This window comes from Moschus berezovskii, chromosome 28 (genome assembly GCF_049115385.1).
Source record: "Moschus berezovskii isolate FMDL1 chromosome 28, NW_MosBer_1.0, whole genome shotgun sequence".
In the NCBI taxonomy this organism is placed as follows: domain Eukaryota; kingdom Metazoa; phylum Chordata; class Mammalia; order Artiodactyla; family Moschidae; genus Moschus; species Moschus berezovskii.
Genome location: NC_142487.1, coordinates 3272418 through 3286305, shown reverse-complemented (window position 1 = coordinate 3286305; position 13888 = coordinate 3272418). Strand labels below are relative to the sequence as shown.

Here is a 13888-nt window from a genome sequence, read left to right as displayed (position 1 = left end):
CTTTGTGACCCCATGGACTATAGCCCGCCAGGCTCCTCTGTCCATAGAATTCTCTAGACAAGAATACTGCAGTAGGTTACCATTCCCTTCTGCAAGGGATCTTTCTGATTCAGGGATTGAACCTGGATCTCCTGCACTGCAGGCAGATTCTTCATTGTCTGAGCCACCACCAGGGAATGGGCCTGAAGAAGACTTGCAGCTGTCACTTTAGATTCTTTTTTAAAAATTTATTTATTTATTTATTTTGGCTGTGCTGGGTCTTCATTGCTGTGCATGGGTTTTCTCTAGTTGTGGCGAGCGGGGGCTACTCTTCATTGTGGTTTACAGGCTTTTCATTGTTGTGGCTTCTCTTGTTGCAGAGCACAGGCTCCAGAGCAGAGGCTCAGTAGCTGTGGTGCACAGGCTTGTTTGCCCTACAGCATGTGGGATCTTCTTTAAACCCATGTCCCTTGCATTGGCATGCAGATTCTTAACCACTGGACCACCAGGGAGGTCTGACTTTTGGACTCTTGGGACCCTCTGCCACCCAGTGAACACTGGTGAGCCTGATGGAGAGTGAAAGATCACGTGGAGCTGACATGAGCCATCGCTGCAGATGACTCCCAAGCCCAGAGGTGCCCTGGCTGCTGATCACAAATGCATTAATCATTCCACCCAAGGCCAGAAGAACCACCCAACTGAGCTCAGACCAAACTGTTGACCCACAGAATTGTGAGCAGAAATGCTGCTGTTTTTAGCCACTATGATTGGGGATAATTTGTTATACAACAAAAGCTAGCCCTCTCAACGTAGGGTCAGAGATTCCTTACAGTTAAAAACAAATGAGGTTAGGTCCAAAGGCTATTAAAAAGTTTACTGGTCATTGTTTATTCATACATCCTGCTACCTTCAATCCAGTGTGACTCAGCATTAGAGTTCCTGAAACAGAAATAAGCTGTGTCTTCAAGCAGCCAACAGTGAACTGGTCTAGCCTGTCCCTCTCTAGGCTCCTTGTGATAAGGGCAATTGGCCATAACTCTTTGCTTCCCCATCACAGTGTAAAGCCTTCCTTATTGTACATTCTCAATAAAATTTCTGAATCAGTAAAAGAGATTTTAGCCCTTAGGGAAACTGGAACCTTCCTAAAGTGTCTGTTTGCAGTGCAGGAGTCCCGGATTTGATCCCTGAGTTGGGAAGATCCCTTGAAGAAATGGCAGCCCACTCCAGTACTCTTGCCTGGAAAATCCCATGGACAGAGGACCCTGGTAGGCTACAGTTCATGGGGTCGCAAAGAGTCAGAAATGACTGAGCAACTTCACTTTTTCACTTTCACAGCTTTGAAGCACAGTGTAATGATAGCCATGGTAATAAAATTTGGAAACTTTTACAGGTGATGGAAAACGCCACACCTACTGGCAACAAGTCCATTCTAAAGGAGATCAATCCTGGATGTTCATTGGAAGGACTGATGCTAAAGCTGAAACTCCAATACTTTGGCCACCTCATGCGACGAGTTGACTCACTGGAAAAGACTCTGATGCTGGGAAAGGTTGGGGGCAGGAGGAGAAGGGGACGACCGAGAATGAGATGGCTGGATGGCATCACGGACTCTGTGGACATGAGTTTGAGTGAACTCTGGGAGTTGGTGATGAACAGGGAGGCCTGGCGTGCTGTGATTCATGGGGTCGCGGAGAGTCAGACACGACTGAGCGACTGAACTGAACTGAACTGGCAACTCTATGGCTGAGGAGATTCAGTCTTTGAGTTTTTACTACATTGTGTTTTGTTTATTTATGTGTATAGTTATACCTACATGTATACATTCTTATATTCTTTTCCATTATGGTTTACCTTAGGAGACTGGATATAGTTCCCTGTGCTATACAGTAGGACCTTGTTGTTTATCCATTCTAAACACAATAGTTTGTATCTATTAACCCCAAACTCCCAGTCCATCCTTCTTTCTCCTCATCTCCCTACAATTACATTGTTTTTATTTTTAAAAGATTACTTTTTGATATGGACCATTTTTTAAATGTCTTTATTGAATTTGTTACAATATTTCTTTTCACATTTTGGTTTTTTGACCAAGAAGCACGTTGGATCTTTTTACGTTTTGGTTTTTTAACCAAGAGGCATGTCGGATCTTAGCATCACAACTAGGGATCAAACCCCACTCCCTGCATTGGAAGGCAAAGTCTTAACCACTACAGTACCAGGGAAGGGCCCCCCCCTTTTTGGGGGGGAATGATTAAAATCAGTATGTAAAGTAGTTTGAAGTTCATTTTTATATACTACCTTTTACTGATCTTGCTGAAAATTTTTCAGCAAGATTCAAAATTCAAGATTTTTTTGATGTAAACCGTTTTTAAAAAGTCACTGTTTTTAAAAGCACTTTCTAAAGTGCTTTTAGTTCAGGCAAAGTATAGAATCAGCAATTTAAATATGTACAAAAGGCTTTATGATTTGTACTTTTTCAGCATGACTAAGTTTCAGTAAGAAAACTGGAATCAAGCCTCAGAACTAACTGCTGCTGCTGCTGCTGCTAAGTCACTTCAGTCGTGTCCGACTCTGTGTGACCCCATAGACGGAAGCCCACCAGGCTCCCCCATCCCTGGGATTCTCCAGGCAAGAACACTGGAGTGGGTTGCCATTTCCTTCTCCAATGTGTGAAAGTGAAAGTGAAGTCGCTCAGTCATGTCCGACCCATAGCGACCCCACGGACTGCAGCCTACCAGGCTCCTCCATCCATGGGATTTTCTAGGCAAGAGTACTGGAGTGGCTTGCCATTGCCTTCTCCATCAGAACTAACTAGATGGTACTTAAACATAGGATAATAATAAAATTCCTGCTATTTCTGAATGCACATTTAATTGGAACCATAATTCTGGAATACCATCTTAAAGCTTCCAAGAGACTGTCAGCTCATGAACAAAATCAGCTTTATCTATATAAAAAAATCAGAGTCAACTTACTAAAATTGAATCAGCTATTATGGTATTTTTTTCTCTTTGTTTTGCATTTTCTTCTTTATATCAAAATGTTTTTATTAATATAAAGTCAACATCAGTTTTTTACACAAACAAGTCTTCTAAGTTTAAGAAAAAATAACAACTCTACTTTAATGGCAACTCACAGTGTCCCATAACCATAATTACCATTGGAGAAAAAAGACTAAGGCTCAAAAAAGCAGTACCTTTCACATGACTCTGCTTTAAAATTTTAGAGCTAAACCAGAAACTTAAAGTTGCTAAGTTGCTCGGAAAAATTAAATAGAATCTGGTGACTGAGTTGAATAATAATTACTTAAAAATGCTGCACCATTATTAATTAGGCCCTAGCCTTGGGCACCTGCAAATTCAGGTGGACGGAAAAGGCACAGATCACCTTTGGAAAAATGAGGATGACCTACAAGCTGATTCTGAATCTTTTGTACACTTGGGGTCTGATCTGAGAGAAGATTAGTGGATCCAGGGTTCAAATATGAAGTCTGACATGAGGGCCCCTGTGTGGTCTCTCAGGGGTTTGTAATTGCTGTTCTCCTAGCAATCCCTTCGCAGTGACCTACTGCTTCTCAGGCCGAGATCCTATAATTCCCAGGTGATTCTAATTTCATTCATTTGTTTGGCCAAAATCTGTTACTCAGTGACAAAGTGCTATTTTCTGTGAAATGATTGTTATGCATTTTCCTGAAAAAAGAGGGAAAGGAGGAAGTTGGGAAAAATAATAATTTAGCGGATTACTTAATCCATGAAAGAAATAACAAGTGTTTCAGAAACAAACATGTAGACACAGTGAAGCCTCATTTAAAATGAATTAAGTGAAAAATAAAAGAAATCATTCATGGGTACCTGTATCCTAGTTCTTCACTGAGGTGGATCATATGAAGGATATAGGATTCCTTGCTTGTTCCAGTGAGGCCAGGCAACAATAAGACAGTAGGTCGGGTACTAGCATCCATATAACGCTTACTGTTATCATTATCAAACCAGTCCAGGGAAATCTGTCCTCCATCTGCAGTTTTAATAAGTTCACTGAAAGAAATAATACAAAAGATATACTCCTTTAGTTTCAAGTCATGGTTTTTTGTTTTTTTTTTATTTTGGCCACACCACGTGGCAGGTGGGATCTTAGTTCCCTGACCAGGGATCGATCAAACCCACAACCTCTGCATTGGAAGGGCAGAGTCAAACACTGGACAACCAGGGAAGTCCTGCAAGTCATGTCTTAATGTTAGTTCTTAATTCTGTATATATACCTGATGTTATTTAGTCATTTTAAAATAACTTTTTTCTGCATCCACTAACACACACGTCACTTTCTTCCACTGCATGGATGTCACGAAATTAGTACAATAAGTACTTTCAGCAAGATCAGTAAAAGGTAGTATATAAAAATTAACTTCAAACTACTTCACATACTTATTTTAATCATTTTCTCATTACTCTGAAATACGCAGCATTTAACCCCTATTTGATTAAGGTCACCCAAATAATTCAACAGGGAAATGATGAATAAGTAAACTGCTGATCTGGTCACTGCTCTTGTCTTCATGTTATAAAGCAGTCTCCTCATAGTGCATATTACAAAATTGGCTTCTTAAAGGTTTCAAAGTACTTCTCACACAGTATCTACAACCTTCAAGAATTTTCCCAAATAAATAGTGCAAGTTCCAGGCAACAGAGGAAATTCCAGAAAGGAATAGATGACTCAGGAAAATTAATAATAGACACCATTTAAATCTCCTGGTTACTGATATATTCTGGACCACATCTTTTAACACCTTAAGGACATTATCATCGAAACCCATTTGCTTATCAATATGATAAGCATTTTACTGGAGTCCATCACATAAGGTCCAGATTAACTGGCATCCATCTCACCCCCACCACCAGCTCTATGTATATCATCAAAGAATCTAGGTTCTCAGAGCCAGATGCAGGGCAAATTGGGAAAAGAGTAAGTCCCAAGCACCTCTGTCATCTTAGAAATAAACCGTTTACACGAGAGCACCTCCCCCGCACACGTGAGTATCTTCCTGCGGTTGCGCGTGTGTGGCACACGTACCTTCCACCTTCACCCTTCCTTGCTCTTCTATATACTTCCTAAGCCAAAGCTTCTATGAACCAAACACCGAAAGTGTGCAAAACACTGACGTTGAATAAATGACTGAAAAACGGAAATTTACATACTTCCTGTACTGCACCAGGGGCTTGGAAGTGATGAAAGGTCTCAGCAGCGTCTGTCCTCGACTCTCCCAGCACCAGACGGTCGGGTAGTAGGTTTCTGTCACCACGGGACAGTGGTCCTGAAGGAAGCGGCTGAAACTCTCACCTCCCGTCACTAATTGGGGCTTCTGTGGGGAGAGCCAGTATCAGTGAAGGGCCCGGAACAGTGCAAAGTTTCTGCCAACCGTAAACCAGAAACAAGCGCAGACTAGTCCCCCAGCGCGCAAGACTCGTCTGATTAATATCCTTCTTGGAAGCCTGATGCAAGTTCTTCAAACACAACGAACCTAAGAGCAGTTTATTAATTAAACCCTCTAGGGAAAGGCGAGAGTTGACGCCAGGGAGTCACCCTGAAAAATGTTAAGAGAGTATCTCGGGGGCAGCTCCGCCGGGTTAGCGAAAGGTGACCCAGCAGCGCCACCAGCGCCGAGGTCAGCAGGGTCCCGCGCTCTCGGAGGGCATCCATCAGATGCCGGGGAAAGGGGCCCCCCGGACGGCCCGGGCCACTCGCCCTTGGCTTGCCAGCGGCACCTCCGGCTTCGCCTGCTGTTGTCACTCCCGGCAAAGCTGCCCGCGGCCCTGCGCCAAGGGGCCCGCGCCATCCCCCGGCTCACCTTGGCAATGCTGCTCAGGTAGTAGCAGGCGTAAGCGACGCTGAAGCCCAGGATCAGGGAGAAGCCCACGCCTGAACCGAAGAAACCCACCCGGACTTGATGCTCCAGGTAGTGCGAGAGCTCCCTGGAGAGCATCCGCAAGTCCATGGCTAGGCGCTGCATGGCGCGGGGACCGCGGGGGCGAGGGTCTTGGGGCGGGAGGCCGGCTAGCAGGCGACAGCGGGCGCGGCGCTGCCTAGGACCTTCCACCCGAGCGCGGCTCCAGCCCGGGTAAGCGCGGCTTCCGCCAGCGGGCGCGGTCGATCAGCCCCCGGAGGCGTAGCCCGGCCCCCCGGCCGCCGCCGGCTCCGCCCCGGTTTCCCCCGGGCCGCCCCCACCGCCTGCCACTCAGGAAGCTTCCAGAGGCGGGGTGCCAAGCCGGCTACTGCGAGCGAGGAGGAGGCGTCTCCGGACCAAGTCGCCCTCAGCCCGAGCGAACCCCCAGAGTGGGAGTCGGGGTGGGGGTGGGGGTGGGAGAGCGAAGATGGAAATGGGCCTGAAAGCGCGCTTTCAGGTCCTGGGGGACTGGCACCTGCCCTGGTGACCTTGACCGATTCCTTCAGGGTCTTGGTTAATCCTGTATGTGATGAACTAGCAGGTTTAGGGTGCCAGGGAAGGATACTTGGAGTTACAAGATTTGGGGAGTTCAAACATGTTGGGAGAATGCCCTACGTAGTGAAAAAAACCCTACATCCCCCGAGGAAGCTGTGTTGCCTCCCGAAAACTATCAAAAGAGAAATAGTCTACAGTCAACGGTGAGGGCACTTGTACTGACTTTAAATCTCCCTGAATCCTTTAAGTAGCTGAGTATGCCTTAATTGAGAAGTGGTTCCTGAAAATAAATGAGATCAAGAGTAGGAACTGGGATTCGACGTTTTTAAAAGCTTATTTGTGGTTCTTTAACGTTTTCAACTTATAGACGCATGGAAATTGAGAGTTACCTAATGTACAGAGGAGAAACCATTTATGAAGTAACCCCTGCTAGGCTTATTTATGGCAACATGACTAAAGCCAGGAGCAGCTCACATGCATCTAAAGGGATTAGAAGATTTAACAATCCGTTGTTATGAGCTCCTGGCACCAAAAGGTACCAAGAGTGCACAGGGAAAAAGGCAAGGACTGTGTAGACTATGACAGATTTCACAGAACTGTAAATTAATGGTATAAATAAGTGATAGGGAAATGGAGTGGGCAAGAGTGAGCAGTTTATGTTGTTTGGCTGTGGTTTGGAGCTTGCAACTTGATGGTTGCCATTACTCAAAATAATTGTTACCTTCACTGAGCCTGTGTTGTTTTTCAGTCTGTAGAACAGTGATTTTTGCCTCATAGAGTTATTAAGATGACTAAATGAAATAATGTATGTGTTGGCCTCCACCTGAATGTAAGTAATTCTCTTTCAGTCACTGACTCTCGTACTTGAACACACCCAGAAACTCAAAGGCATATGGTGGTTGCCATGATGGTTGCCATACTTGACAATTTACTTGCCGCATTCTTTGCAATGCCTGTTCCTGCTTTCTACCCTGCCCCACCAGTAGATACATGTATATTTCATTTTGCTTAAGTTTGAAGTGAAAAATATAAAATTCGTCATTGGCATCCCAGTGCGCAGAAAAGGTGCTTACCTGCAAGTAAGCAATTCTGAACTCATCCACCAAGCTTAGATCATTTACTCTTTCAGAGCCTCGAATATCTTGTCTCTAAAATAAAATGGTTGAAATGGAAGAGGCCTAAGTTTCTTTCTGTCACTAAGTGCAGGCTTGCTCTCCACTCCCCGCACGATAGGCCAATGAATCCGAGAGATGAGATCTTGAGGCAAGGAAGAGACTTTAACTGGAGTGCCAGCAGCTAGCGCCACAAGAGAACCATTTTATTGGGGTCTGGACGCCAGGTTCGTCTACATATTAGAGATGAGGGGAGGTGAGGAAGCAAAGTAAAAAGGCCATTAATCTTGCAAATATCTCCTAGAATGGCAAGCCTCAGGCAGGGTATGTGTTAATTTCTTCTTTCCTGCCATCCCCTGGTGAACAAGGTTCTGAACAAAGGCACTTAATTTAACAGTCAGGCAGAGGGGCAGGATTCTCTGAGGCAAACCACTCTGTATCATTATAAAACAAAAGCAACAAAAAGCAAGTCAAAGAAAGTTCTAACGTGGAGTCAGAATTGGCTTCCTCCCTGCAACATTTCCTGTAAGAAGCACATTCAGAATCTTCCTTAAGAAAAGAGCCGTTACTTCCAAGCAGAAATAGAGACACAGACATGGAGACCAAATGTTTGTACACCAAGAGGGGAGGGGAGGCAGTGGGATGAGTTGGGAGACTGGGATAGACATACGAGCATGAAGACTTTTGAGAGTCCCTTGGACAGCAAGGAGATCAAACCAGCCAATCCTAAAGGAAATCAACCCTGAATATTCATTGGAAGGACTGTTGCTAAACCTGAAACGGAAACTCCAATACTTTGGCCATCTGATGCAAAGAGCCCACTCTTTGGAAAAGACCCTGATACTGGGAAAGATTGAAGGAAAAAGAAGGGGGCAATGGAGGATGAAATGGTTGGATGAGATGGCAACTAACACACACAGTGAGAACCTACTGTGTAGTATAGGGAACTCTGGTGAGCTAAATGGGAAGGAAACCCCAAAAAGATGGGATATATGTATGTGTAGAGCTGATTCACTTTGCTGAGACTAACCAACATTGTAAAGCAACTATACTCCAATTAAAAAAAAAAAAAAGAACCATTACTTCTGTCAGGCGAGTGTATATTCCTCAGTTCTGTCTCATCACAACAAAGATTTGGAGTGACGGACATTAAAGCCCCCTCGGCGTGTCACAGCTCTCGGGTCTTGGACAGACCATGTTATAACTCTCAGGTCTCGAACGGACCGTGTTATAGCTCTTAGACAAATCAGTGTTACAGCTCAGTGTTACAGCTCTATTTTATTTAGAAGATAGCAGGAAAATCCAGCGCCCCAGTGTGTGGGAGAGAGAGAGAGCCTTTTGGCTCCTCTCGTAATATGTTTTTCCCCTCGGCCTGTCCTATGTAAATTGGGCCAGCCAGAAATGTTGTTTGTTTTACCTGAGGTCCTTGGACCTTCCTTTGTTCTATTTTCATGGGGTTTTCCCTTCCTTGTCTTTTAGCCACCGCCATTCTGGACTCCTTTTCCCTATTCTATCTACCTAACAACTTCCTTTTTTTTTTCCTCTGTGGCTCCACCGCCCAGTTTGTGGTATCTTAGTTCCCTGATCATGGATTGAACCCAGACCCTCAGCGATAAAAGTGTGGAGTCCTAACCACTGGACTGCCAGGAAATTCCCTATTATTTCCAATTTTAGATCTGGAGAAGGAAATGGCAAGCCACTCCAGTATTCTTGCCTGGAAAATCCCATGGACGGAGGAACCTGGTAGGCTACAGTCCATGGGGTCGCAAAGAATCAGACATGACTGAGCGACTTCACTTTCTTTCTTTTCCAATTTAGATGAGGAAATGAGAGCTCAGACCCCAATACAGTCCCAGTGATCTCTTCCTCCTGGTGCCCATGCCTTTGTATAGTCCTTTCTCCTTGAGCGCAGATACAGCCTGTGACTGACTTCTATCTGATAGAATAGGAAAAAAGTGATGCAATGTCACCACTCCTGTGATTACATTATATTATATGATTCTAGCTTAGCATTCCCTAAGAAAGGCAATGCCAAAGACTGCTCAAACCACCATACAATTGCACTCATCTCACATGCTAGCAAAGTAATGCTCAAAATTCTCCAAGCCAGGCTTCAACAATACGTGAACCGTGAACTTCCAGACGTTCAAGCTAGTTTTAGAAAAGGCAGAGGAACCAGAGATCAAATTGCCAACATCTGCTGGATCATCGAAAAACAAGAGAGTTCCAGAAAAATATCTATTTCTGCTTTATTGACTATGCCAAAGCCTTTGATTGTGTGGATCACAACAAACTGTGGAAAATTCTGAAAAAGATGGGCATACTAGACCACCTGACCTGCCTCTTGAGAAATCTGTATGCAGGTCAGGAAGCAACAGTTAGAATTGGACATGGAACAACAGAGTGGCTCCAGATAAGAAAAGGAGTATGTCAAGGCTGTATATTGTCACCCTGCTTATTTAATTTATATGCAGAGTACATCATAAGAAACACTGGGCTGGATGAAGCACAAGCTGGAATCAAGATTGCTGGGAGAAATATCAATAACCTCAGATATGCAGATGACCCCACCCTTATGGCAGAAAGTGAAGAAGAACTAAAGAGCCTCTTGATGAAAGTGAAAGAGGAGAGTGAAAAAGTTGGCTTACAACTCAGCATTCAGAAAACTAAGATCATGGCATCTGGGCCCGTCACTTCATGGCAAATAGATGGAGAAACAGTGGAAACAGTGGCAAACTTTAATTTTGGGGGCTCCAAAATCACTGCAGATGGTGAATGCAGCCATGAAATTAAAAGATGCTTACTCCTTGGAAGGAAAATTATGACCAACCTAGACAGCATATTAAAAAGCAGAGACATTACTTTGCCAATAAAGGTCCGTCTAGTCAAGGCTGTGGTTTTTCCAATAGTCATGTATGGATGTGATAGTTGGACTATAAAGAAAGCTGAGTGCCAAAGAATTGATGGTTTTGAACTGTGGTGTTGGAGAAGACTCTTGAGAGTCCCTTGGACTGCAAGGAGATCCAACCAGTCCATCCTACAGGAAATCAGCCCTGAATGTTCATTGGAAGGACTGAAGTTGAAGCTGAAACTGCAATACTTTGGCCACCTGATGTGAAGAGCTGACTCATTTGAAAAGACCCTGATGCTGGGAAAGATTGAAGGCAGGAGGAAAAGGGGATGACAGAGGATGAGATGGTTGGATGGCATCACCGAGTCAATGGACATGAGTTTGAGTAAACCCTGGGAGTTGGTAATGGACAGGGAGGCCTGGTGTGCTGCAGTCCATGGAGTTGCAAAGAGTCGGACGTGACTGAGCGATTGAATTGAACTGAGCTTAGCATACTGTGCTGTGGTTAGTCGCTCAGTCACATCCGACTCTTTGCGACCTCATGGACTGTAGCCCGTCAGGCTCCTCTGTCCATGGGGATTCTCCAGACAAGAATACTAGGGTGTGTTGCCATGCCCTTCAGGGGATCTTCCCAACTCAGGGATTGAACCTAGGTGTCCCACACTGCAGGCGGGTTCTTTCCCATTTGAGCCACCAGGGAAACCCAAGAATACTGGAGTGGGTAGCCTATCTCTTCTCCAGGGGATCTTCCTGATCCAGGAATCCAACCGGGGTCTACTGCATTGCAGGCAGATTCTGTACCAGCCGAGCTACCAGGGAAGCCTCTAGCTTAGCATACTGGAGCTAAAAACTGTCCTGATGACCTTGAGGAAGCCAATGGCCATATAAACTGCCCATAGAGCCACATGACAGGGAACTAGTGATGGTTTCTAGGGTTTATGGGTAGCCTCTAGCTGACAACCAGCTACACCTGCAGGGAAATGAATTCCACAAACACCCTGAATGAGTTTGAAAGCAGATTCTTTCCCAGTTAAGCCTCCATATGAAAACACAGCTGACTAACATCTTCACTGTAGCCTTGTGAGAACCCCCAGCAGAGGGTTCAGCTAAGTTGTGCTTGGACCCTTGGACCAAGGAAACCATTAGAAAATAAACATATTATTTTAAGCTGCTCATTTTGTAGTAATTTGTTATGTGGCAATAGAACACAAGTAGAGAGTGTAAAATGGTCTTAAAAAATCACTCAAAGATTAATAATTATCAGTGGCTCATTATTTATTGTAGAAATGTTTAAAGATTTCAGCTACTTCAATCAATAGTCAAAACTAAGCAACCCACTGAGAGTTTTTTTTTCTTTATACTTCTCTTTTTAAAATTGTCACAATGAATATTTACTTTTTAAAAAGATTTTTTGGGGCTGTGCTGGGTCTTCATTGCTTGGGTGGCTTTTCTCTAGCTATGGCAAGTGGGGCTACTCTCTAGTTGAGGTGGGCAGGCTTCTTATTGCAGTGACTTCTCTTGTTGCAGAGCACCAGCCCTAGGGCATGCAGGTTTTAGTAGCTGGAGCTCCCAGGCTATACAGTACAGGCTCAGTAGCTGTGGCCCACTGGCTTAGGTGCTCTGGGACATGTGGTATCTTCACGGACCAGGGACTGAACTTGTGTCTCCTGCATTGGCAGGCAGATTCTTTACCACTGAGCCACCAGGGAAGCCCTGAACATCTCCTTTTTAACTTAAAAAAGGTGATGGCACCCCACTCCAGTACTCTTGCCTGGAAAATCCCATGGATGGAGGAGCCTGGTGGGCTGCAGTCCATGGGGTCACGAAGAGTCGCACATGACTGAGCGACTTCACTTTCACTTTTCACTTTCATACATTGGAGAAGGAAATGGCAACCCACTCCAGTGTTCTTGCCTGGAGAATCCCAGGGACGGGGGAGCCTGGTGGGCTGCCGTCTATGGGGTAGCACAGAGTCGGACATGACTGAAGCGACTTAGCAACAGCAGGAGCATGTATGTAAGTATACATATATATATGCATATATTTAAATTTTAAGCTAATTGTAAAGGGGTAAGTCACAGGAAAAGATATATAGCTAAAAGTAAGATAGGCTAAAACATTCTAAGACATAAATGAAGACAAGTTTTAAATAGGAAAGCATCTTCACAAATTTTGTATAATATGTTCTTGTACCTTTTATTAAGGAACAGTATTTAGAAACCAAGATCTGGGTCCTTGTTTTATAGTAATAGATAGATAGGTAGGTAGGTAGATGGATACAGTTGTTTCTGTATCTGCTGCTGCTTCTGCTGCTAAGTCACTTCAGTCGTGTCCGACTCTGTGTGACCCCATAGACGGAAGCCCACCAGGCTCCCCCGTCCCTGGGATTCTCCAGGCAAGAACACTGGAGTGGGTTGCCATTTCCTTCTCCAATGTGTGAAAGGGAAAAGTGAAAGTGAAGTCTATCCCTTTGTATTTAGGAGATCAATCCTGGGTGTTCATTGGAAGGACTGATGCTAAAGCTGAAACTGCAATACTTTAGCCACCTCATGCGACGAGTTGACTCACTGGAAAAGACTCTGATGCTGGAAAAGGTTGGGGGCGGGAGGAGAAGGGGACGACTGAGAATGAGATGGCTGGATGGCATCACCGACTCTGTGGACATGAGTTTGAGTGAACTCCGGGAGTTGGTGATGGACAGGGAGGCCTGGCATGCTGTGATTCATGGGGCCACAAAGAGTCGGACACGACTGAGCAACTGAACTGAACTGAACTGAAAGGTGAATTAAGAATGTAACTCTTTTATGTGGACTCCCTGATAGTTTTAGGAGAACTTAAACCTCTTAGCGATGTTTCTGGTTTGTTTTTTTTTTCCCCTTTAATTTTTGGTTAAAGCAAAAATCCTACCTATAATCAGAAATGACATAAATCCTTTTTTTTTTTTTCCAATTTTATTTATTTATTTTTTTCAAGTTGAACAGACTAAATTTCTTTAAACAAACTTACTTATACTCCAGAGTCCTTTAAAAACTTAATAGCATTTATACATTGAAGGTATTTGATTATCTTGTAACTAGCACTTCAAATGCAACAAGCATTTGAAGCAACAAGCATTTGACCCAACAAGTAAAACTTTCTACAGTTCATAACTTTTATAAATAAAATAAATTAAATGTACAGTGAATAAGTTCTCTGAAATATTTCAATATTTCTGCAGGTTTAGTAACATCGTAAAATACATTTCAACTAAAATTCACAAATCTAAAAACCTGTTAGGCATTTTTAGGCGTTTTAAGATGGAAATGAAGACCAATGTTACATCGTAATATGCCAATTACAAATAGTACTTCAAATAGCAAATACTACAGTTTGTCCCAAACTTTAAAAACTATTCATGAACTCAACACTGAACTATCGATGGCTATGAGAATTGTTTCCTAGCCTTTTTGAAAATTTCAACCCATTTACGTTTAAGGTAATTATTGATAAGTACAATCCCGTAGCCATTTTCTT

At 43.9% G+C, this 13888-nt stretch overlaps 1 protein-coding gene across 1 annotated transcript in view; it reads right to left on the bottom strand.

Annotated features, from left to right (window-relative positions):
• ABHD3 (abhydrolase domain containing 3, phospholipase) overlaps positions 1–6112 on the bottom strand; it is a 60355-nt gene extending 54243 nt beyond the window's left edge. Inside the window, exons 1-3 of the mRNA XM_055417114.2 lie at positions 5822–6112; positions 5172–5335; positions 3831–4013 (exon numbers count right to left, since the gene is read on the bottom strand). Of these exons, the coding sequence (XP_055273089.1) occupies positions 3831–4013; positions 5172–5335; positions 5822–5983 (509 nt within the window). The 5' untranslated portion in view covers positions 5984–6112. The remainder of the gene's footprint in view (positions 1–3830; positions 4014–5171; positions 5336–5821) is intronic.
• Between the last annotated feature and the right edge of the window lie 7776 nt (positions 6113–13888).